Source organism: Thunnus albacares, chromosome 11 (assembly GCF_914725855.1).
Source record: "Thunnus albacares chromosome 11, fThuAlb1.1, whole genome shotgun sequence".
NCBI lineage: Eukaryota > Metazoa > Chordata > Actinopteri > Scombriformes > Scombridae > Thunnus > Thunnus albacares.
Genome location: NC_058116.1, coordinates 24,088,301 through 24,112,928, shown reverse-complemented (window position 1 = coordinate 24,112,928; position 24,628 = coordinate 24,088,301). Strand labels below are relative to the sequence as shown.

At 38.1% G+C, this 24,628-nt stretch overlaps 1 protein-coding gene across 1 annotated transcript in view; it reads left to right on the top strand.

The window, feature by feature from the left end:
- The window catches only part of LOC122992646 (polycystic kidney disease protein 1-like 2), a 47,000-nt gene that overhangs the window by 1,050 nt on the left and 21,322 nt on the right, over positions 1-24,628 (top strand). Inside the window, exons 2-23 of the mRNA XM_044366509.1 lie at positions 1,572-1,730; positions 1,833-2,021; positions 3,275-3,385; positions 4,040-4,187; positions 7,252-7,327; positions 7,976-8,070; positions 8,168-8,397; positions 8,577-8,767; positions 10,410-10,626; positions 13,794-13,927; positions 16,484-16,970; positions 17,124-17,266; positions 17,382-17,567; positions 18,334-18,471; positions 18,753-18,899; positions 19,341-19,465; positions 20,275-20,395; positions 20,546-20,677; positions 22,500-22,613; positions 23,830-23,944; positions 24,080-24,270; positions 24,354-24,584. Of these exons, the coding sequence (XP_044222444.1) occupies positions 1,572-1,730; positions 1,833-2,021; positions 3,275-3,385; positions 4,040-4,187; positions 7,252-7,327; positions 7,976-8,070; positions 8,168-8,397; positions 8,577-8,767; positions 10,410-10,626; positions 13,794-13,927; positions 16,484-16,970; positions 17,124-17,266; positions 17,382-17,567; positions 18,334-18,471; positions 18,753-18,899; positions 19,341-19,465; positions 20,275-20,395; positions 20,546-20,677; positions 22,500-22,613; positions 23,830-23,944; positions 24,080-24,270; positions 24,354-24,584 (3,680 nt within the window). The remainder of the gene's footprint in view (positions 1-1,571; positions 1,731-1,832; positions 2,022-3,274; positions 3,386-4,039; positions 4,188-7,251; positions 7,328-7,975; positions 8,071-8,167; positions 8,398-8,576; positions 8,768-10,409; positions 10,627-13,793; positions 13,928-16,483; positions 16,971-17,123; positions 17,267-17,381; positions 17,568-18,333; positions 18,472-18,752; positions 18,900-19,340; positions 19,466-20,274; positions 20,396-20,545; positions 20,678-22,499; positions 22,614-23,829; positions 23,945-24,079; positions 24,271-24,353; positions 24,585-24,628) is intronic.

The following is a 24,628-nucleotide window of genomic DNA, read 5'->3' as shown; positions in this document are numbered from 1 at the left end:
TAGAGCTAAAGGTGCTAAAGGAGCTAACAGTGCCAGTGCTAACAGGGGTTACTCAGCGGGGTAACATTGGGGGGAACAGGGGGATGGGCACTACGCTTCCGCAACAATGCCATCCTGACCAACAGTGGTGGGATGGCATTGTTGCGTTGAAGCAGCACTGCTTGCCAACGCAGCCCGGGTAGTGCGCAGTGCAGAGCAGCGGAGTGTAGGGGCCCTGCCAGTGAGCCTCACACACCACCTTCCCCTTATTTGCCTCACCTGGGGAAGAAAGGGGAACATCCCCTCTGACCCGGTTGGGGCGCCTCTCATGGCTAGCGCCAATACCTAAAACATGAGTGTGTAACGTTAGTGCTATGAAAACTCTTTCCGAGGCCATGTAACAGTTACACCCTTTATTGATGCAAAAAGGTTGCTGGTGCTGGACCACTGAGAGGCACAGTGCAGCACCCCAACACTTCACGACAGAGGATACAGCGGCTGGCACCATCTTTCCCAACACCCCCTGAGCATCGGCACACAAAACCACCCCTGTCCAGGGTTATGCAAGGTTAGGGTAGTACAGATTTTAGGGATATTTCTATTGCAGATGAAATAATGTCTTTGCACTCTGCTCATAAAGATGAGCATCTCCCAAAAACTAAAAAAATGTACATAGTTCAAATAACTTATGGAGCGTTAAATAATTTGTTCATGTTTCTACATTCAGAATTGTTTTGAATCAATATGTTTTGTGTGTTTATTTAGTAAAATTTATTGAAAAAACATTTTTTATTTATGACACAATATTTCAATACTTTTATCAATTATTATGTTTTATTGATTTACATAACCTTTTTAGCTTAGGTTGTAGAGATTTTAGGGATATAAAGCATTTGAAGATACTCTAAGAAATGACATCACAATAAGCAAAAATACCACTGTAGGCACTGGTGACCATTTCTATTGTAGAGTTCAAAGGGTTTGTACCAACAAAAAGACACAGGAGGAGCACTTAAGTTTTATTTTTGGTATTTTATTTTGTGGTGTACCACTGAAGAGAATACAGTTAAACATTGCAGATTTCGTTATATTTGGTGCATTTGTGTATAATTTATTATCAGTTTGGTCTGTGTCTCAGAAAATATTCCTGTGCCTACCGAGACATCATTCTCAGTTTCCACTGCTCAATAATTACAGCCTCTTAATTGGTGTTAAGCCTTTTTTTTCATCACAGCAGAGGGAGAAATGAGTACGTACACTCATAGTTTTGATCTATCATGTTCCTATTTCTTTTTTCTATTTGCCATTAAGGTCATTGTTTAAATCTCTCATTTCAGAAATAACAACCAACTCAAATACACAGTACATTAAATATACATCTCCCGATATCAAAGTGTAGTAGTAAAAAAGATTTACAAATGATTGTTGAACAATTACTAGGGATAGTTTGAAGTGAAGATATTGTCCTGACTTCCATTAAATGGAGTAGAGTTTGAATTTTATTACCACAAAGGTCAATGTACTTACTCGCACATCAACTTAAATTAGATAATGTATATGTTATGTTCAGCAGTGGTTTGTTCCATCCTCAGGTCTTCTCTCTTGGCTGGATGGTTCACATATCACCTACTCAAACTGGGTGAGCAGCCCGCAGCCAGGAGCAGCTTGTGGACACATACTGAAAAATTCAGGTCTCCGATGGAAAGCTACAAGAAACTGCAACCAAAATCTGCACTTTATCTGCCAGTTTGGTATGTTTTCTGACTCAAACTGACTCAAAAAAAAGAACAGCATAATGAATCACTGTATGGTGAATCACCATTTTGTACTGCTTTTGTATTCTTGCAATCTAGAGTCTGGAAGATCCATTGTGTGCGCAGGTCGTAACACCACTCTGCAATGTAGTTCTGGTCAAGTGTTAATGATAGATGGTGGTTTCTATGGTCGTAAGCACATTCACTACTGTCGAGCCACACCCTCTGCAACAACAACATCCACACAACATCAGTGTGGCTGGGTGGATGTTTTGGATTCATTAACAGGTAAAATGTGGTCGAATAATTTTCTGTGTGCAATAAAAACATCAATTATTCCCTTAGTATTTAGTTGCTAATCTCTATGATAACTGATGTATGCATGAATATTATACTGTCACCTAATACAGCAAGTTAACTGATATGATCTGCACAATAAGCACTCTTAGCTTCTCAATGGGTTCTGAACTAATGTGCCTTACCTAACAGGGAAACAAAAGGAACAGGAAAACAAACGCTTGTGTCTCATGAAAAGATTCTGCAATCCACTTTTGAAGGAAGGGATTACTAGATATCACAAAGCATATATTTTGTGTCACTCCAGGCCATTATTTGCAAAGAATGACTGCCCAACAGGGCAAATTTGGAAGATAAACCACACAATGATAGCTTAAGCGCTATCAATTTTAGAGTCAATATTGACTCATGAATTTAAGCAGTGGCAAAAGCGTACTATCCATTTATACTTCCTTACTCACTTATTGTGTTCATTGTAATGGGGCACTGCAACCTATCCCAGCATGCATTGGGTAAGAGATGGACATCCTGGACAGGTCAGCAGTCTATCAAGGAGCTAACACACATAGGCAGACAAAGACACAAAGGAACAATTTAGAATTTTAAATTAATGTGAACTGCTGTGGCTGTGGAAGGAAACCCATTCAGTCAACATCCAGACTTTAAACAGAAAAGGCCCCAGCTGGCCTGCTGCCTACAATTAATGTTGGATTTAAGAATTTCACATTGTGAAAGCCTGATGCCATATGAATCACATACCGTAGCACCAAATCTTAAATTCATAACAGAGGAATCAAAGGAATAACCTTTACAAATACATGTTTTGTTTTGTAATGGTGAAGATGATGAGATGACTGCGGCTCAGGTGGTCAGGAGGGTCGTCTAGTAGTCACGGTGTTGCTCGTCTCTCCGGTTCTTCCTGTCTACATGTCAAAGTGTCCTTGAGTAAGACTGTATATGAGCACTCCAGGGCCTGTGTGAAGTGCTTTGTTCCATGCTCATGTTAGAAGCATTATAGTGCCGTTTATCTATAATGAATGTTAATGTATTCGTGAGTTATTATTTGTAGGATTGCTAGTTGAGTAACATGTTGTTGTTTAAGCGCAGACCTTTCTCACTACAACTGCTAAATATGTATGTATAATTTGGCCTATTTATTTTTAAACACATATTATTTGTAAAACTATCAATGATGTTTATATAACTGCTGTGTGATATCATCATCTTCTCTATGTGTTTCTCAGCTCACTGCCAAAGCCGTCAGGTCTGCCATGTTGCAAGATTTGTGGACTCCTTTGGTGAACCCTGTCCTCAGCTGGGGAGCTACCTGTCTGTGGATTACCACTGCAAAGATGGTCTGTCACAGCATCAATCAACTAAAAAGCTCAGTTATAAATGTTTCAAACTGTACTCACAATTTTTACATCCATCGCCGCTTCAATAGAGGACAAGCAGCACTGAGAGCACTGAGATAAAGAACCTCTGATTGTACTAGATGCCGGCTGCTATAATCAGTCTCTTTATGTTGACAGTGGATCAAATGAATACGAGTAAAAGTGTAATTTGTAGTGACAGACCCACAGAGAATTATCACCACACTCTGCTGTTCCACTGCAGTTGGATTTACAACCAGCAACTTTACTGTTTTGGTTTACTATCACCCTTTTAAATCAATGTCATTTCTAAATGCAGCAAGCTGTTTCCAGTGAAAAAGCTTTAAAAACACACTACTAAAACACAGGCTACTTCCCAGCACTGAATGGAAAAAAGTTAGTGACAAGCTGGTGAACATAGTGGAGCATTTAGCAGCTAAAGAGCCAGACATTTCCCGCAGGTGTTAGTAGAGACCAAAGCAGAGCTAAAAGGAAAGTGAATGTTGGACTTTGATGGACAGAAACACCAAATGACTGCTAATGTTGATGTTGATGAGGATCTTTGCTTGTCTATTTTGTAGAGACCTGGTTGGTTACAGGCACTTTGCTACATTTCTGGTCATTTCCTCTCCCCAGGCCTCACACTGTTAGTGAGTACAGTGGCTGCTGTTTTCAGTGATGTCACCATCGGTGTGAAGTGGCTTTTACATTTGCCCAGAGGAAACATTAGCTGCAAGCTGAGTGCTGGGGACAGCCATGTTATTTATCTACAACTTCAAGAGGGGTGAGTAAAGCTTTGTTCATACTTCATACTACATGCGCAATAGAAAAGATGATGATCTCATGATGTAAGTCGAAAATAGCGTGTGCAACCGCTTAATGAGAATAGGACCATGGATGGGGAATACAGTGCTCACATACAGTATATGAAACAAGCATTCAACATACACAATTGGCGTGCTTGTAGTGCATAGAGTCCAGACCTTCATGGACATGGGCGGATAATAAAATTTACGCTGTACTCAGCCACATGGATGCGGCAACCATGAATTTGCCTTAACTTTTATAGATTCTTAGATAAACAGACTGTCTATGACTAAGCTAAAAAAAAAAATAAAGAAACACACATTTTTTACGCATTTTACACATTAATCAATCAAACAAACTTCATTTGTAAAGCACCTCTCACACAGGTTAATGCAATTCAAAGTGCTTCACAGATGACTGACAAACTGATAGTAAGACAGTACAAGTAATACAGGACAAAACATCAGTTTACTCATCATGAGGAGTACTACTCAGCCTGTGCAAACAGTTATATTGTGTGTTTTTGTGGCTCTAGAGGAGCAATGTTGAATCTGAGAAAATAATCCCGACAATATTGTCAGGGTTATCTCGGTTTGGACTTGAGCATTCAAATTTATGATGGAAGGAATGTGTAATAAACTGAAGGTGTGGGGTTTGAAAGATGTAGCTGTTTACCAGTCAGGGAAGGCCTAACAAAAGACATTACTGAGTTTCAGTATGAGAAATGTAATCCAGTGTTGGACTCTGCCCCAAACTTGTGAATAAAAGACAACTTTATGGAAGTGCCACACTAAATTGCTGGAATACCCGTTTTAGGAGATAGACAAAATAATATTAACATTTCATAAAGAATCATTAATGCTAACCCGTTGGTTAGTTTAATCTTGGATCCTCTTTGTTTGGTCAGTGTTTTAAGTTGAAACATTTAGACATTTACTTGACAGTCCTATCCAGAGCAGGATGAACAGGAACAGGGAGTTCACAAGGGTTTTATGATCCATGATGAATGTAATAATGTATAAACAAAACAGTAGACTAATCTATGGCAGTAACGGCTGATAATGTTATTGAGTATCTGCAATAAATAGTATATTACTATATGATAACTTAACACTAGGAGAAATATGTATAAATGCTGTATAAAACAGCGGTTTGACAGGAAATATCACAGAAATTAAATATTTTAAAATATAACAGCTGTGTTCCAGATTACATACATCAAGTAAAAAAAGAAGTAAAAACCCTCTCAGATAAGTCACTTTAGGGATATATATATATATTCCTGGAATGATAAGTGAACTAGAAACGCATACTGCTTTCATTGTTTCTTGGAGTCCTGCTGAATAATATAACGAATCTTCTGCTGCCTTGATGAAATATATCAGGCGTAATCGTAAGCTCAGCCAGGACATCATGCTTGGACAGGCTAGCAAATTAAGTGGCAAATGTTTTTTTTGTTGTTGTTGTTGTTGTCGTATTTTTGAAAAGACTATTTTAGTCTTAACTGACAGGCTGTTGATTTTTAACAATCAATTGGTGCAGTGGCGCTAAAAAATGAATAATGAAAACATGTCGGTGAAGCCATTTACATGGTTGCATTAATCTAAGCTTTTTCAGTTTTAATCCTACTGTGTCTGATGTTGTAAATTTTCACATCATATTGCAAAATGTGACACAACAGTATTTACACTGTCATGAATAAAACATTAATCCCTTAAAAATACACACACACATACACACACAAAGTTTTAAAGGAGGTCAGATGCACAGCAATGATGAGCTCCTGTAAGTTGACATCCACTGCATAACAAGCTGAATATTGAGTATAATAGACAAGTCTGATGTGTGCAGAGATACAGTACCAGTCAAAACTTTGGACACACCTTCCAAACTTTTTGACTGGTACTGTATATGTGGGTATTTGTAGAAGCTGCACATGATTTAATGGAGGTAAACATAGTGGACAGTTCTCAAGAACTTCTCAAATTAGAAGCTGCCGTTTTCTCAACATATCTGTCCTGCTGTCTTCACGTGTTGCAGGGATTTCATGAATGGGAGAATGTTGTCATACAATATAAAACAGCTGTGAACAACAGATAGGCCTATTGTAAGAATCATCCAAATTCATTTAGAGATAAACGCAGCCTGATGTATCAATGTTCCTGCTTTAGCTTCATTTAACATTATTTTTGATGCTGATTTAAGCGCATTTACTGGTTGGAGGGTGTTTGATCAAAAGAGTTCATTTACATTTTAAGCATTACTCCATTGTTGCTGCAAGTGCTAAATTTGCTCTTGCTGATGAAATCACCAGGTAGGCAGAAGAGTGATGTTGCACCAGAAACAGGTGTGGTTCTAAGATGTTTGTTTTCAGTGTAAATTCTAGGGTATAGTTTCCATCAAAATACCAACAACTCGCTTTGTGCTACTTCATTTGAATGAACCTCCTATCTGTTTGTTCCTCTCCTCTCACCTGTGCACCATGCACTCTGTGTGTAGACAGGTAGACAAGCCTCATGACATGGTTACAGATTAGTTCACCTTTGATTAAAGTGAATTCAATTCATTTCAACTGCAGAAATAAGCCAGTCAGTTGAGGCAATACACCTGTAATGATGATAGAGAGAAAGGAAGAGAGAAAGACAAGCTATATCCACCTCTTACTAATAGCCTACCAATTCATAAAAAAGGAAAAGAAAATACATATATTATTATTATTATTATTATCAGAAAGCCAAATCATTTATAAAAAGCTTCAGCAATATATTTCATGACCATTTTGTTGAGGCTTAGCCTCCCGTAGCCTCTTAATAGCACATCCTATGGTCATAATCAATAACCAATTTCAAGTTTAGACTTGTTATTTTTGTGCGCATGGAATTACAAATGGTTTAATTGACCCCTTAATGAAATGAGATAATAAGGACACATTGTTATATTTTAAAGATGATGGAGTGTTTCTCCACAGATTTCCGTTTTCGTTTTGTTTGCTGTATTTATGATGATAAACGTCTGATAAAGGAATTGTTTGACATGAGAAGTGTGAAGGAGAATGGCAAGGGCTGGCAGAGGGGAGCAGGTGGTAGTGGGTTAGAGAACGGGCAAGCAGGCAGGCAGGCGAGTTGTGGTCCAGGAGCACTGGAGAGAGAAACAGCAGTTAGTAACGATACCAAATTTGGAAATATCACTATAAACAAGTGAGAGGCCTGAAGTGTAAGCTACAGTAGATATACTGCAAGCTGATGAACTGATGAGAGGCAGGTGTGTAGAGCTGGGAGCCAGGAGAGCCACACCCAGGCCAACACACACACCAACACAAACAGAACATAAGCACAGAGAGAGACGGACAGGGGAGCACTGGGAACACAGGGAAGGGGAAACACAGGCAAACACTAGGGAATCTTCATGTACCATAACAGGGCTAATTAGGCTAGATGCAGGGCAGGTGTGGAGGGAAGTGTGGAGGGAAAGACAGGCTGGGGATACAGGGGAAAAACAGAGATCCCAAACCCCAATAAACTATCCTCTTCCCAATAAACTGACACACACAAAACCATTGCATACATAAAATATCACCCAAATACACAACACTTCAACCTCCCCCATCTGTAACAAACAAAACCACAACCCCCCAAAACACAAATAGTCCAGAAACATAGAGTCTAGTCTTAACATAACAGGGAGAAAAGGCTGAGGTCTGTGACAGAAAACAGGCTTAATAACCATAAAGAACTGGAATTAAACAGACACACAGAGTGAACACAGGAACCCAAAAGAACAAAAACAAAAAGAGTCCAAAAACTAGTCCATGACAGTTTTATGGCAAGAAAACTTCTCATTGGACTTTTCAAGACTGATAGGTATGTGTGACATATGTAACCTGATTTGACTCTTTCTTCTACAGAAACCAGGAGGAACATAGTCACTGCATTTGCTTCTGTATGTGCTTTTACTCAGGTTGGAGAGCAGTGTGGTGCACAAATATACTCATCCAAGTGTTTTCAATGTGGCAGCTGAGTGCACCGGCAATGACATACACATTACAGCTCAGAAAATAATAACAATTCAAGAGCCTATCACTGAGTTTGGAGTCATCAGGTGCAATGCTGGAGACTTGTCTTTTCAAGCAGCAAACTGCAAAGCCCTTTATGGAAAGCCATTTAAAATTCAAATTGAAGTAAAAGCAGGTAGGTACTAAGATAATCTTAATATACCATGTATTATCTTGTCCAATTTGCTATCACTGCTGGAAAGAATCAGGTTTTAGTGTTAGTATTTCATTAATTTTCTCTACTTGAATTTAAATGTTTGAATTTGAACTGCCATTTTGCGATAGGTTCTTTTGTTTTTCCCTTTATTTCTGCAGGTACAAATGTGACCTACAGAATCCAGAGTGATGAAGTGATGTTGTCCAGTATATCGGTAGTAAGAGGAATTGTTCCCCAGAACATCACACTGACTCCAGGGATGGTGAAGCAGCTCGGGCCTGGCTGCCACCAGCTGATCCTTTATGCATCTAACATGGTCACATTCCCTGAAGTGTCCACAGACCTGCAGGTAAATTAACATAAGTAAATATGACATCTGCAATAAAACAATCAACATGATCAATCATCCGTCTGGGTCTTTGTTATGATTATGCTAGTGACGCATGAAATATAATGTTTGAAGTTAACATTTTGATCATCTCATTAAGGCGTTGATTGAGGAGATATTTCTAAATAGAAATTAAATTTGACCTTTAATTATAACATCCCATCAATTAGTGGCATACACAATATGCAAATGTTACCGGCCTCAAGCCTAGAGGTACCTGGGCCAGTAGCTATTTTGCTACACAGTCCTGGATGGCTGCGGAGCAGACATGAGTTTATCAGTGTGTGAACAACTCAAGCGCAATTTTTATTCTGCTTTATCAGGAGTGGGATCCATTTTTTCCCTTAAACTGATACTATCTTCTGTATGTTCAGTTATTGCTACAATTTCAATCATATTTCAGTGACATCATGTACATCTCACTTAACATTCAAACCGACTTTCACTCCTAACTGGTTTACTGTTATTCGGACTGAAAGTAAGTTGTTTCAACTACCAGCATCTTGGCCCTAATAATACTTTTATATAAATGGAGTGCTATTGCACAGCTGCACTGCCAAATGCATGAAAATATAACAAGATAGTGAAATTGCATACTGTAGCTGCAATATCAAATTCATGAAAATGATTGAAGAAAACTGTTAAATAACAATAAAAACATCCCTACATATATTTCTCTTCTCCCTAGCACCAAGTCAGTCAGTTTACATGAACCAACATCACCTGGTGGCCGCCATTATAAAAATTACAGCACCACAAATGACCACAAATTCACAGCAATTTCACTTATAGCTTGTGGAATCAATACTTTCCCCTCACACAAGGAACTGATACTCTCCTGTACCTTGTTATTTTCAGAATGCAAGTTAAACAAACAACAACAACTATTCTTAGTCACTCAACACTATTGCATCTTAGTCACTTCAACCTAGGCAGTGAAAACAATAGATGCAGGCTTAAAAAATTCAATTCACTGGACACAAACTTGGTCTATCTTTTCCACCCTCTACACAAACAGCAGAACACAGTGGATGCATTAAGTCTTAAGTCTTATTAACGGAGCAATAATTTCACACGAGCTTGGTCATGTTTGTCATTGAAGCAAATGATATAATTGCTCTCCTTTTTCATTGTAACTCATCCATAGTCTTATTTTCTTGTACTTTGCCAGGGCTTTTCTTTATTTTCTTTATTTTTTTGGCAATATTACAATGGAAGGCATCTTTAGTCTTAGAGCTGTGTCTTAGTCTTAGAGCAGTTTTAAAATAGTTATAGGAATTTTAATTTACCTCAACATAACTAAATATACCTCTTGGAAAAAGGAAACAGCATTGTAGAGAAAATGTATAGTATTAGTAGTATGAATACTTATTCAAGAATGAACACTGTAGTGAAGATCATCTAGATCAGAGCCATTGATCAATTATTCACTAGCTTTTATAACTGAAGAATGTGATTCCTTATTTTAAAGTGGAAACACATTAACTTAAACCTAACTGCAGACCTGTACACTCATACCGAATCACCAAATAAAGCGGTGCATCATCAGTCGTGATAAGTTTAATTGACAGTGATATGAAATGAAAATGGATGTGTTTCGCAGGTGTGTGTGCTGGAGGATGTAACTGGGCTGCAGGCCTCTGTGTTGGCAGTCAGGGGTGACTGTCTAGACTCCCCAGATATTACCATCAGTGTTTCCCTTGAACGAGGAACACCTGTGTTGCTCCTCTTCTCTCTGACTGGGGACAGCAGCTCATTCTCTGAGACCAGAGAGATGAATACAAGGAAGGAAATTTTTCATATTGAACGTCCAATTCAAGGTATGGAAGAAACTATTACAAATGGGCCACACTTAAGTCCAGTCAAAACACTTTGAAGAACCACTTCCTCCAATGACCCATGCTAATCAATAAATCTCTCAGATCAATAGATGGCTATCTTGCAGAGTTCTATGAGCAGTTTTGGCTCCTTATACCACCCCTGTCCTCTAAAGTGATATCTGAAATATACAAAATATACAAACTGATACCATTCCACATACTACCTATATATCACTAATCCCCAAACCAGATAAAGCCCACACTCCATGTTTTAACTACCATCCTATATTATTAATTAACACTGACATGACAATCATAAGCAAAGATTTATCACTCATACAGGAATCTGTCATCTCATCTCTAATGCACACAGACCAAATTGGTATTATCAAGGGGAGGTGTAGGAATAAATCTTAATTTTTAATTTTAATTTTAATTTGCACTCATAAGATGGGGCACCACCTTATTAATTATCACATTACTTGGTCTCATAACCAAAGTTGTAAGCTCTTTGGACACATTGACCTCTAGTTCTCTGCTTTAAAGTAACATTCACAGACAAAAACTTGTGGATAAAGGAAACATTTATTTATAGCAAAATGTTATCAACAAATGAATAAATGAGGTACTAACACAGATACATATGTAATTATAGACTCAAACAGATGAATGCAATGAATTTTAAAGGGCAAGTTAGAATGGATTACTTGGGTTTTAGTTGATGGTGAAAGATGGTAATGTGGGTTAAACGTTAAAGTACCAGAAAATAGTTGAACGTTAAGTTAAAACTAATAACACTTCTCTAAGGTTTTTTATGTAAGAATTCAGAGCACCACCAACATCAACTCAGAAGCAGATGACCCAGCAGCTGATAGAATTCAATTTTGCTTACTTTGCGGAGAAAGAGTGGAGAAAGTGTCGGACAGTGGGTCTCTCTGTTAACTTAGCAGTATCATGCTAGAATCCCTGGGACAGAGTTGTCGGCGGATAACCGCTTGAAAACGGTTTTCTTGAGGTAGCAAACAATGGTTGTGAGTCCTTGGGTGAATCTTGATCTGTCATCCTGCGTTTGTCGGTTAGAGCTCTGAAATAACTTTGAAAGACTAAACTTTCCTCACCAAATAACTTAAAAAGTAATTTTGTTGGCCGAGTGAAAAAGTATTAAAAGATGTCAAAGAAAAAGCTTGCTTTCATTAAAGTTAAAATACTAAGTGCAACTGGGCGAAAAGAAACAAATGCAGACTAAGACTTAAACTAAGAGACCACGTGATAAAAGACAAATAAAGCACAGAAAAATAAAATGGCTGAAGAACTCCAAGACAGGCCAGAGTCCCATCAAAGAAAAAAGGCGCTGTAAGACAAATGCATCTGTTTTGTCTGTCAACAGGTAGGGGTGTTTTGGGGGCTCAAAGTAGTGACACGCCTAGAATCCCATCTAAGAGACAACATAATTTTTCTTTGACTAACTAGGATTATTTTGGTTACTACTTATATGACATCAATAAGAATGTGTTTGTGTAGAGAGACAGGGAGAGACAGGGAGAGAGAAAACAATGGCACGATCCTTTTGATCCCATTACTGTCTTGATGAGTTTTATTTTCTTTGTGTCTGTATTCCTCCTGAGGTTCTTGATTCAGATGTCAAGAGAAAAAATATTAAGTGCCCCAGTCAGGTGTCATAAATTTGTTTCATGACACAGCAGAGGTCCCAGAGGTTGAGGGAGCCTCTGTGTGATACTTATGAAAAGTCTCAACTGACAGCTTCCTATGGATGGGGTGAAAAAGGTCAGTTTATCCTGAGAGAAGTTTTAGAAAAACAAAGTTTCCAATCATCTGTGACATTTCAAAGAATTGGTAAGCATAACAATCATAACAAAAGTTAGGGCACTTTTCAAAAAGAGCACCTCTTGATCGTACTCCACTTTACAATACTATTTACATACATCACAAACCATCCACTCTTCTGTCAGTCCACAATTAGATCACCAACTAAAGCAGAGTGTGAGGCTACTCCATTAATCTGCCTTCAACTGAATTTAACTGGAAGGGTGGCAATTTACCTTTTAAATGTAAAACAAAACCCATCAAAATGGACACTGTTCAATATCTAGCTGATATCTGTTCCAACTTCACCTACCTTGATAGTGCCGTCACAAAGTTCTACTGGAGACAAATTAAACTATGCATGCTTCAAAAACCCAAAGAACTTGGAGGTTCTGGTGCATCAAATTTCTTCCATCATTTCGTATTGCATTGATTACGATTTTTATGATACTGGACAAGCAATACAAATTCAGCCGGACAAATCCAAAACAACCGATACTTGTCACAAAAATAAAATCATTATCAACACCACTCTAACAGTATGATGGACAGCCAATGAAAGCCTTAACTATAATCTTTCACCATCTACTCTGGCACAACCCAATATTTTTAATTAATAATGAATCCCCTTGTCTTTTCAACATGGAAAAAGAGTGTAGTATCCATTGGTGCCTTCCTCCTGACCTTCGAACAGCTCCAGAACAAATATAACATACCTGACCGCTGTTACTTTCAGTATATCCAAATATTGTGTCCTACTGATGTACTGCTTCTCGCTGCATTACAAATTCCTGAACATCTCAAACTGTTCTTATTAATCTCACTGACCACAGCCAAGAAGAGAAGAAGCCAATATTACAAAACTGGAAAGACAGAACCAAAAAATGTATAAAATACTGTTAAACCTTATGACAGATTATTCAAATGTCTAGAAACTCACAGCATCATTAAAAGACAATGTTCAATCATTTGATCCCTGGTCCCTCTTGCTACAGTACTTTCAGATCTAATTTCTTTTCTATCATCCATCACTGCTCATCACTCCACCGATACATATACATATACCACACCCACACAGTAAAACCTATTCAGCAGTCCTGCTGGTTAATTCGCAGTGTTGCAGTGTTTGGTCTTGCCCAGTCCTGTCTCCACATGTTCTTTTTCATCCATCTGTAATGTTAATAATGTACAATTATATTTTCATGTGGTGTTGTGTTGTAACATCAGAAATTGACATTAAATAAGTAATACAGAATCATTATAGGTATTGTCTTATGTTTCAGGTTATTTATTCATATGAGCTGATGATTATTTTGTTTTCATGAGTGAATGTTTTGTTACAGGATCTTTGCAAGTGAGACTCCGAGCGTGGAACGTCTTCTCCTCTTTGGAAGTGGATGTGGATATGTTGGCTGCCTGTGATAAAGATTCTGTCATTAAACTAAATGGTCATAATGACTATTTGTTGACGAGACCGGTAAAATGTCTTCCTTTTACTTTATTTGTATTAGCAGAAATATGGGGTGTCCCACTGTATATTAATATATTATATACAGTATATACTGTTATTTATAAATCCTTTGTTTATTTTAACTTTCAGAGAGAGAAACATGTTAGAGTTGCCAGAGCTCCACTCGAAATCATTGCAACACCTTCAGATTCAGTAACTTCCAAAAATACACCTGTCACACTTTCAATAAGTGACACTTTTGTACCACCTGGCTCGGGCAAACGATGCCAGTGGGCGTGCAGTAAGAATTATGCTTTTTCTACTCAATTTTCTATATATGTTGATGTGTTCTTTATGTGTTGATTGACTGAGCTGTATAGGCCAAAACATGCGAAGTAGTTTGCTAAGCCCTATCCCCCTTAGTTACACTTGCTATGCCTGTCTGTTCTTAGTGATTTCTGGAACAGTGAGTCCTTGATTTCAGATAGAGGTAAACAAAATTACCTTCTCATTTCTAGCCGGCTGTCGACTCTGTCAGCTGAAATGACATTTGTGCCCAGCAGATTATTATCATTATCAGCTGTAGCTACAGCTAGCGAGCTAAATAAGCTAATGTAAGTTCCATGAGTCGGTTGAAAATGGTCTCCAGTCCAGCTGACTCATTTTAAAATAAGACCCTTGAACTTGATAAGTGACATTGTGCAAAAACACAGAGGCTAAAGCTGCATGTCCATGGCAAATAACATCCTCACCAGCTGGGTGAGACAGCGCTGATGAAATATTGAGTGGACTTTGATTTGATTTGATATAGATTATATCTTTTAAAATTGAAAGATACTTATGGAATAGTTATGGCTCACAAGCACAAGCACAAACAACTGCTAGTTTGAATGTTTATGATAAAATGGATCTATAATTAACGTGTGATATGAGGTGAAATGACATGTGTGAGAGGAATCCTTATACAATCTGGCTTCAATTCATTACATCACCATCTGTGCTGTGTCGCCAATTACCCCTGTCTCAAAATGTTCGTAGGCATGGGTCAGAGTTTTCAGGAGCGCACATTCTCCCGTCAAGTTTATAGATTACAACCTTTGCATGGGAAGTGGTGTACACCTCTTTCAGGCCCCAAAACAATGACACTGCCTTTTTATAACCTTGTTGAAGAGATTGTTGTTGACAAAGTATCTGAACACATGTCAAGACCTTTCGAAATTGCCAAATAAGTTGATGATCGATCGATCCCTCTCAGACCATCCAATTAATTTTGAGATATATGATTCAAAAAGTCATTCGTTACACTCCTGTTTTCCTTGCTATAAAAAAAGGCCTGTTAGTTCTCAAATAAAAAAGAAAGTTTTTAGGTTTTATACTTTGTTTTATCTGCCTCTCAATTGTTACAGCAGTATAATGACTTTTCTTGTTCGTTCACAGAGAATCCCTGTAAATGCCAAGGTAGTTGGGTGACATTGACTCACATTATTCGACAAAACTGCCTGCCAGATCCATTTCAGTTTAATAAGTATCATTTCAGTGTGATTGATCAAGACAATGCCATAAAGCGCACTAAATCCATATGCATCACCTATACCCCCAATAGTAACCTCCCAGATTGGCTAAGGTAATTGATATTTTTGAAATGTATTTACTCTGATCACTAAGAGAATTAAAACTGACATTCTCATTTGTGTCCTCAACACATTATCTGGCTAAGTATCACTTGTGGATTTTGAGGGGTTTTTTGCATTGTGAAGATATCCTTTCATAAATCAAGTAGAGAAACTAAAATATCAATCAGCCATGAAATACAGTATAAAAAGGTTGTTGTTTCTGATTATACCCTATACAGATAGATGACACACATGGTTTTACTAGATATCCTTTTGGTTTCAGTTGTGTGAATCAAATGATCTGTATTTTTCTTGTGCCATAGTCTCAAGTGTATTGAAGGCTGTAACTCAAGAAACAAGAACAGAGATACAAAAATTAAACTGAAGTGTAAGAAAAATTGTCCAGCAGTTGTGTGGAATATTGAGGATGTACGAAACGACAAGTTCTGGCCAGTAAGTGTGACAACTCAACATCACATGATCTGCTTCATTAATTCTGAATTGTTTGGGACTAAAAGATCTAATTCTGTAAATTGAACAATGTACCATTGACTGAATTTCAATTTATTTGCAGGCTGAGACAAGGAGCTGCTACCAAAGAGCAAAGACAAGGCCACTTATAGAGAAACAGAATGGTGGGACTGAATACACTGTGAAACGAACCACACTTGCACTGGCCAAGTCTAAGGGTCAGAATGTCATTGTGGTGATAACTTCTGGTGTGTATACACGTGTCAGGAACACAATATCAAAGCTGCACTGTAAATTATTTTAATTATTTTTGAGTTCTAGGCCAATTATTATTAATTATTATTATTATTAAGTATGTACAAATATTGCAAAAATACAGCAGTAATGAGAGACCAGAGTAGTTTTCTCAGGTAGATCCTTTAACTGAATGAAGTTGAATTCATGCCAGGAAATTAACTCACACCATTGCAGAACAGCCAGAACTATTTCAATTTAAAAGAATGATTTTAATGTTGTTGGTCTTTTCACTGTTTTTCAAAGTATTTCATTAACATCAACATGTTTTTGTAAAATAGCACCTTTACTTCTTTTAGATAATAATCTGTACACATTACACACTGTCCTTTTCTTTTATACCAAAGCAGATGTTGTACCTATTTACGCAACATACACCATAGAGACATCGCCTAAAGAGAATCCAGTCACTACCACCAAAAAACCAGCTACCACTGTTAAAGAAAATGCTGGAGGAAGCCAAGAAAAAACTGATACCACTATTGGCCCTGCCACTACATCACCTGGCACTATCAGTGCTAAAACTGTCACTGCTACCCCTGGTGGTACAACTCCACAAGTGACCAACAAGAATTCTGATGGCCTCTCATGTAGCATATCACCAAAGAGTGGTACAATACTTGAGGCTTTCAATATAACTTGCGATACTGAAATTCCCTGTCCTAACTGTCGGTATTGTTTTAAGACTCAAGGTAAGTATTTCAGGTTGACAAAACTTTTGGAATAAGAGGACTGATCTAACTCTAACAATCTGAGTTATCTCACTCTTCATAGTATTCAGATAATAACTTTTAGCGTATTCTCCCAGAAATCCGTTGATCTACATGACTTTCTTGTTTGAACAGGTAAGCATGTGCGTTGCAGTAAGAACAATGAGGTGAAGTCTGTATTCCTTCCTCTTGGAGACAGCAGCTCCAACTACAACCTGCTTATTACAGCAACTGCAAAAAATAACGGCTTTGTAGCAAACACCACTATTACTACACAGGTGTGTCAAAACCATGATGATTAAAAAAATGGGGGATACTTACAAAACAAGACCCATGGAAAGTTTCTATGCTTTTGCTCTACACTAGTGTAAGAAAATGGCTTTTTCTCCTCAGGTGCTGGATTCCACTGCGGCCTCCAGCTCCTCTGTAGACCGTCTCAAGGCTACAGTTAAGAATGCTGTGGCTCAACTTAAGAAACAAGGCCTACTGTCAGGAGAAACTCTAGGACAGATCTTCAATTCCGTTTCCAATAAATTGAATGAACAAACGGATAAATCGAAAAAGGATGATAGGCAAAAGGTAAATGCACTCCTGGACAATACTGTAGATATAGATTACTAGAATATATATCTGAGCACATACAGTGGGGTCCAAAAGTCTAGACTTTCCCACTGGACCCCATTGTATGTATCTAACACAACATACTGCAGGAGAAAATACTGCAGTGTAATACAATGCAATGTCACAACACAGCAAAGGACAACCTCCAGAATGATGCTTATCAACTTAAGAAAAATTGCGCATTATAAGCTTTGCAAAGGTCTATCTTGTTATTGTACTGGATTGCATTAGTGTAAGTAGCATCATCTATTTTGAAATGCAGTAATCACATTACAGGCACCAGTCCTAGTAATGCTCCATTACTTTGACATTTTTGGGGGTCAGCTGATTTGCTGTTTTACTGGGAGTTGAAGGGTCTCTGTAATTACAGTGGACAGACTGGTCTGGGATCTATTAGGCAGCTTCACTGTGACGATGAGACCGCCAAAGTTCTGTGTGCAGTTACCAGGGCTAAGTTATCCCAAAGGCAATTCAAGGTGATTTACATAATGAATTAAATATTAAAAAAGAAAAACAATATAAAACATTAAAATGCAAATTTAAAAGAATAGAAACCTTGAAATAAATACAAAACGTTAAGAAAAAAGACGCAAATACAGGATAGGTTAGGATGTAAGGACAAGATGGTAAATGTGGAGGACTTAAGCTTCTACTAGTTGCACTACTAAATATTAAACTAGACAACAAAATAAATCATAATTATAAATGCTTTTGTCTGTTCAAGCTTCGTGAGCACATGCTGGACATAATGGTTGGTACAGTAAAAGTTGTTCCCAGTATTATTCCAGAAGAAGTTCAGGTCATAGCCAGTGGACTTGCTGCTGTCGTCCAGAAAGGCGCTGAACTCAATGTCCCTGCTCAGGTATTGTGCAGTTAATCCTACACCAATTTAAAAAAAAGACATTTTAAGAGGTAGGAATAAATCAGTTATCACTGTGAAACCATTAAGTGCTGCTTTTACTTTGGTTCACTGCTTTATGTAATGAATAGCCACTGGAAGTACAAGGTTACACTCACTCAGCTTTGTAATGTGTATGTATTTGAAGCAGGATGTCAGAGGTGAGAGTGTGTTATAATGTCCTTGATAACATAACACTTCCTAACGTATTTGACCGTGTGCCCACTATTGATTCTCAACTCCAGGAAGAGGCTTCAGTATTGTTTGCAAATCTCAGCTCGTCTCTCCTCCACATGGGTGTGAAAAAAAGTGAAGAAAACAAGAAACAAATATACATTGCAGCCAGCACTATTGTGGAAGGAGTGAGCAATATCCTGGACTATTCTTCCAATGTGAGTTGTTTAACCTTAATACATGCTGGTCAGATATATTTTCTCTAGGGATGGTTGAGTGATTTGAATATTACATGTGATCAGTGACTGTAACCCTTCAAGAAATACAAAATTTGCCCTAATCACCTAAGGTTTCTCAGTATGTCTGTTTTTCTTCCCATTTACATCTAATCTGTCTATTTCTGAGTGGTTTCCTGTTACTGAGTTTCTTCAACTCAGCACACAATGAATGGTTACATGATTGCCTGCAGAATATGTCTGTCACTAACCACTTGGACTCAAATGTCGTTATGAGTTTAATGACCTGGAACAAGGCCAGTTATTTGTCACACCCATCTTCCCTGGAAAATTCATCTCTGAATGGCAGATTGAATTTGCAGATGGAAGAAAAAAATAAACATCCTCTTCCTTTTCAAAAGTGCCTCGTGTTATCCTTTGCAGAAAAACATCTCTGATGCCCTTCTCGTTGCTCTGTACAATACACAGAGCGCACTGTTAACATTTAAAGAGACAAATGAGGGGCCAACTATTATCCAGCAAGCTCATATTGGTGTGTTTGTTAATAGGTAAGTTTCCCCTCAGCTACATGTTGTGACATAGATATTCTTACTTTTTTGACCTGACAAAGATCTGAGTAGGATCTAAACATTGTCCTGATCAAATCTTGTGGCTTGGAGTAAGTGTGCAGGCATTACTTTTGCCATGCTGCTTTCTAATAGCCTCGTACCTTTGTGATGTGGGTATAATTACTCTCCTTCAACATAGATGTATGTACTTAAAGCAATGGTTGGAATCAGCTAGCCTGGCTTTATCCAAACTGACTAACAGCACCTGTAAAGCTCCCTAATTAACATGTCATATCAAAAAACTGTTGCTTATGTGCTGGACTGTAACTTCAGGAAGTTACTTTGCCCAGCCAAGAGATAGTGCAGCACACTTCAACCCATCATTTTCAGATACAACCTGTTAATTAGTGAGCTTTAGTGGTGCTGGTAGGCGAATTTTGTTACCTTCAGACAGAGCGAGGCTTACTGTTTACCCCTGTTTCCAGTCTTTATGCTAAGCTACACTAATCATCTGGCTGTAGCTGTATATTGACCGGACAAATTTATTAACGTTTTGTTCTTGTTCGATACTGCAGTAATATGAAATAAACACCCCAAATCAATGACACACAGTAAAGATTTAGACTTCTGGCTTGCACATCCACTGTTGAAATCATTTAGGTTTTTTTGCTAAAAAAACATTTGGGGGCAAGATCCCTCAAAGAATGATTCCAGCAGACCAATAGGCCTGGCAAAGAACACTAGCAACCTAAAATTCAACACAAAAAGCATAACTTAAATCATAATCTCTTTTTTATCTTTTCTCCCAGAGTGACACCAGCAACATTGCGCCTGGAGTCTATAAATATTCCCAACTGTTCCTGCCCCACATTTTCTCTCCCAACCCTACCTTCAAACCTGTTTCCTTCAGAAGAACCAGTGGATATACGAGTAAGTTAATGGGAGTGTGTGTTTATTCGAGTTCAAGTTCCAGTGTGCATGTTAGAGCTCAAGTTTTTATTACTTTTTCACCAATTGAATTACTTTTTCTATTCTGTTATTGTGGTTTAAATGTATTTTGCTCTTTAAAAACCTTTGCAGATGCTGAGTTTAGATAAAAATCCGTTTTCCTGGAATGAAAGAGGGAACATCAGCAGCTTAATAGGTGGTTTATCCCTCACAACAAAAGATGGCTCCAGTATCCCTGTGAAAAACTTGAATGAGGATATAGAGGTCAGTGCAGTAACATTGTAGCATCTGAGAGTTGTTCTATAATATGCACTCCTATTGCGAGCATGTTCTTTGTAAGGTTAGATGTTTTGAAATGCATCAGTTTAGCCAGCCAGGGAGGACAAGAGTATATGCTTAAAAAAACAGAATTCGGTTTCAACAACACACTGACCCGAGGGACCTTAGAGAAGAACTGAAAACTGAAAATGAAATGGAAACTATGTCTGATACTTGACAGCATATAGTGGGAACACTATTTCATTTGCAGTATTTTGAATTAAGCACTTCACCTGTTTTTATATAAAATATTAGTAAGCAAGACAAAGTTGGTTAAAGTCCTCCTCCAATCAAAAATGTGTTCTGTTCATTGTTCAGTCGGATGTTCGACCTTCACTATGCATATGCAGAGTTAGACAATTTGTGGAAAAAACATATTATTTTTCAAAGCAAATTATTTGTATATGTCTTAAACAGGGATGGGATCTTTGAGAATTTATTTTTTTGCATTTGGTTGCATTTATGCTGAAGTAACAAATGCAGCATACAGTAGGTAGGTTTCCAACCTGATGTCTCTGATTAAAGTGGAGCCACATTGTTAATTACACACAAGAGAATCACACCAAGAGCTGCTGTGATGCATATCAATGTGGTTGCTGGCACCCAAGGTGCAAAGCACAACTGTTATTATTCTGCATACTTATTATTAGGTGTGCTGGTAATGAAGATGTAAGCATGGCTCTTGTAATCCTGCATTCCATCCCCCTTCCATCCACTCTTTGTTTTAACACAAGAGACTGACTGCGCCACCTGTGCTTTGACTTTTGCCTGTTGCCTTTCAGCCTGCGACTTGCCCGTGGCAGAGTATGCTTTTGGGGGGGCGGCCGTGCCAAGTAGCCAGCACACTGAGAATTTCTTCAGAAGTTTGGTGTTTTCTAGTTTAATTTGTTCCTGGTACCATGACAACAACTGTGTGCAGTGCACCATGCTCTTTTTAGGTTGGCAAAAGATGCACCAGATACTTCACAAGAGATGCTTGAAACTGGCTGCAATGACGAACAGAATAATAGCAGCAAAAATAAGAGCAGAATCATAATATATAACATATTGGTTCACTGTTACAGGGAAAACTGGGACTCTCTTCTCTATTACAAATAAACTCAGTGCTCCTCCCACCCGACAAGTTCTCCAAATTAAACAACAAAATACATCATTGGTCTATGCACTCCAGAGCAACACAAGCGTTTTCAGATGTTCCTATTGGAAGTTATTGGTAGTATGACATTTGTCTGTACCTTCCAAAACTGTTAAAATCACTGTTGAAAAATATAAATTTGTTTTATGATGTGATGTGACAATGGTTACAATCAAGATTTAGGTACTAAAACGACTTGGTTAGGTTTAGAGAGGGACTGTGGTTTGGATTAAAATAAGCACTCTGTTAAAATTAGGGAAACGTGGTTTGGGTTACAATAACAACCACGTGGCTAAGGTTAGGGGACAATCATGGTCGTGGTTGAAAAGAAAAACAATGTTCAGTTGCAGTTGGAAATAGAAACCCACCCTTACCTCCCTAAGCAGACTTTGTCGCTTTACAGTAATGTCGCCTCTTTTCCTTGTTTGCTCCCATCATAATTTCTATGGCCTCTAAATGGCTTTTTCACTTGGATGTAAACAGATACTGATTTAGGGCACTTCCTGAAAAGACTGATTCTGTCATTTTTCTTGAGAGGACAGTCTCTTTAAATCCTTGGAATTGTTTTACAGTTGTAAGCTAAATGTGAACCTATATTTTGATCTGTTTTCTGACATTTTTCCTGGCCCATAGATTATGTTGCCAAGGCCTGCTGGAGAGCAGGTGAACACTTCTGTGTTGGACCTGAGGAACTACAGCACAACAAACATAGACATTCCTTCAGCTGACACTACATTGGTGTTAAAGGTCCAGTAAGATGTTTTATCTCCACTGTATGTAAAATAAACATAGATGTATAATGAGCTCTTACAAAATAATTTCCTACCAATTACTTGGACACTATGACAAAAAAGTTGGTGGTTTGCAGTCAGGTCAGGTTTGGGTGGTTAATTAATGAATACTTTTGCAGATTGGCTGTCACCAGCCAGTGGCCACAGCCCAACAGTAGCCTCTGTGTGTTTGCTGTGTGTGTGTGTGCATTTGTGTGTGAGCGAGCGTGCAGCGGAGAGATCTTTCATGTTATTATGAGAAGCGTACGCCAGGGAAAAGACATCACTTGCAATAGTCTCGTGCTCGCTCACAAGCAGCATGAGCAACACAAAATTTATGTGACGCGGACACTATAAGTGGATGATTATTATACCCTTTTTTAAACACATATTTGATATTTGTATATTTGCCACATGAATATAGAGTGATGAAATGGACAGCTTTGCTATTTAGTGAATTTTGTCTGTTAGAGTACAGCTGTTTCAAACGCTTTTCAAATTACAAATTAAATTACTGTACTGTGTATAAAATATAGTCTAGTTTACTGTAGTTAAAATAATAATTAGGCCTAAGTTACGGTAGAGTACAGTATTATACAGTATGGTACAGTACAATGGTACAGTAACAGTAATCTAGTTTCACTGCTGCATCTGACAGTAAAGTAGAATAGAATTACCATAGTTGTAATTTTTTGTTCCATATGTTGTTATTTTTGAAAATACCCAAAATGAACACTATAAGCGGACTTCTTATTACTATAAGCAAATTATGTAAACAGCATTTATACACTTTCTATATAGGATGCTGCCCCAAGCTTTTTGATCCACATAAGCAGTTGATCACTGTAACCATGATCACTATAAGAGGTTTCCACTGTAATAGATTCACTTCAGGGAGAAAGAAAAAAAAGTGAACCTATCTTTTAAGCACATGAGTAAAAGGCAAAAGCAAGTTACTACTATCAAAACCATCACCACTATTGCTAACAGCATAAATTCCACCACTGCTACGATTATATATTTTTAAATTTTGCAATTTTTGTATCTTGATAGTATGCATGTAAAATGAAAAAAACTGGAAACACATGAAATGAAATTATGAAATATTTTATCTTAAGGATTTGAAATTATTTCGGTCTATTTCTTCTGCACTTATGCCTTTTGCTGCAACTATGTCGATATATCTTTTAAAGATGGTGCCTTCAGAGGAGCCTTTACCCTTCAAACTGTTCCTTGGTCATACGGACTACCCAACCGAAACAAATTATGTAGCCATGACAGAGATGCCTCACCAGGGAACAACACAAGGTAATGAATCACTTTGCTCAGTGGTGGAGACAGGATGTTTTTAACTCTAATGTTTTTTAAATTAGATGTTTGATGTATTACTGTGTGTGTGTGTGTGTGTGTGTGTGTGTGTGTGTGTGTGTGTGTGTGATACAGAGGAGAGATACACTTGGCTACTAGACCCTGAGAACTTAAAGGGAAACACTGGAACGCATTACCTTGTAGTGAGGCCCATAGTGGGCCCAGGAGTAAAATTCATCAATGCCAATTTGTCAATAACCGCTATTGCTACTGCATGTAAATTTTGGGATGAATCACTTTTGGATTGGAGTGATTATGGATGCAGGGTAAGTAGAAGTTACTCAATCTGCATGCCATGCATAGTATGTTGCCCATACTTTAATGACACAAAGTGCTGTTGTCTTTGAAGGTTGGTGTTCAGACCACGCATTTAGTCACCCAGTGCCTCTGCAACCACTTAACCTTCTTTGGAAGCTCTTTCTTTGTCACTCCTAACCTTGTTGACCCATCACGCACTGCTGAGCTGTTTGGGACCTTTACTGAAAATCCTGTGGTTGTGTGTTTCGTGGGGGCAATCTTTGTAGCCTATCTTTTGGTGGTTGTGTGGGCGCGACGAAAAGACGTTCAAGACACCGCCAAGGTACAGTATATCTCCATAAATCAAGTAAGAGTACCTCGTTTATA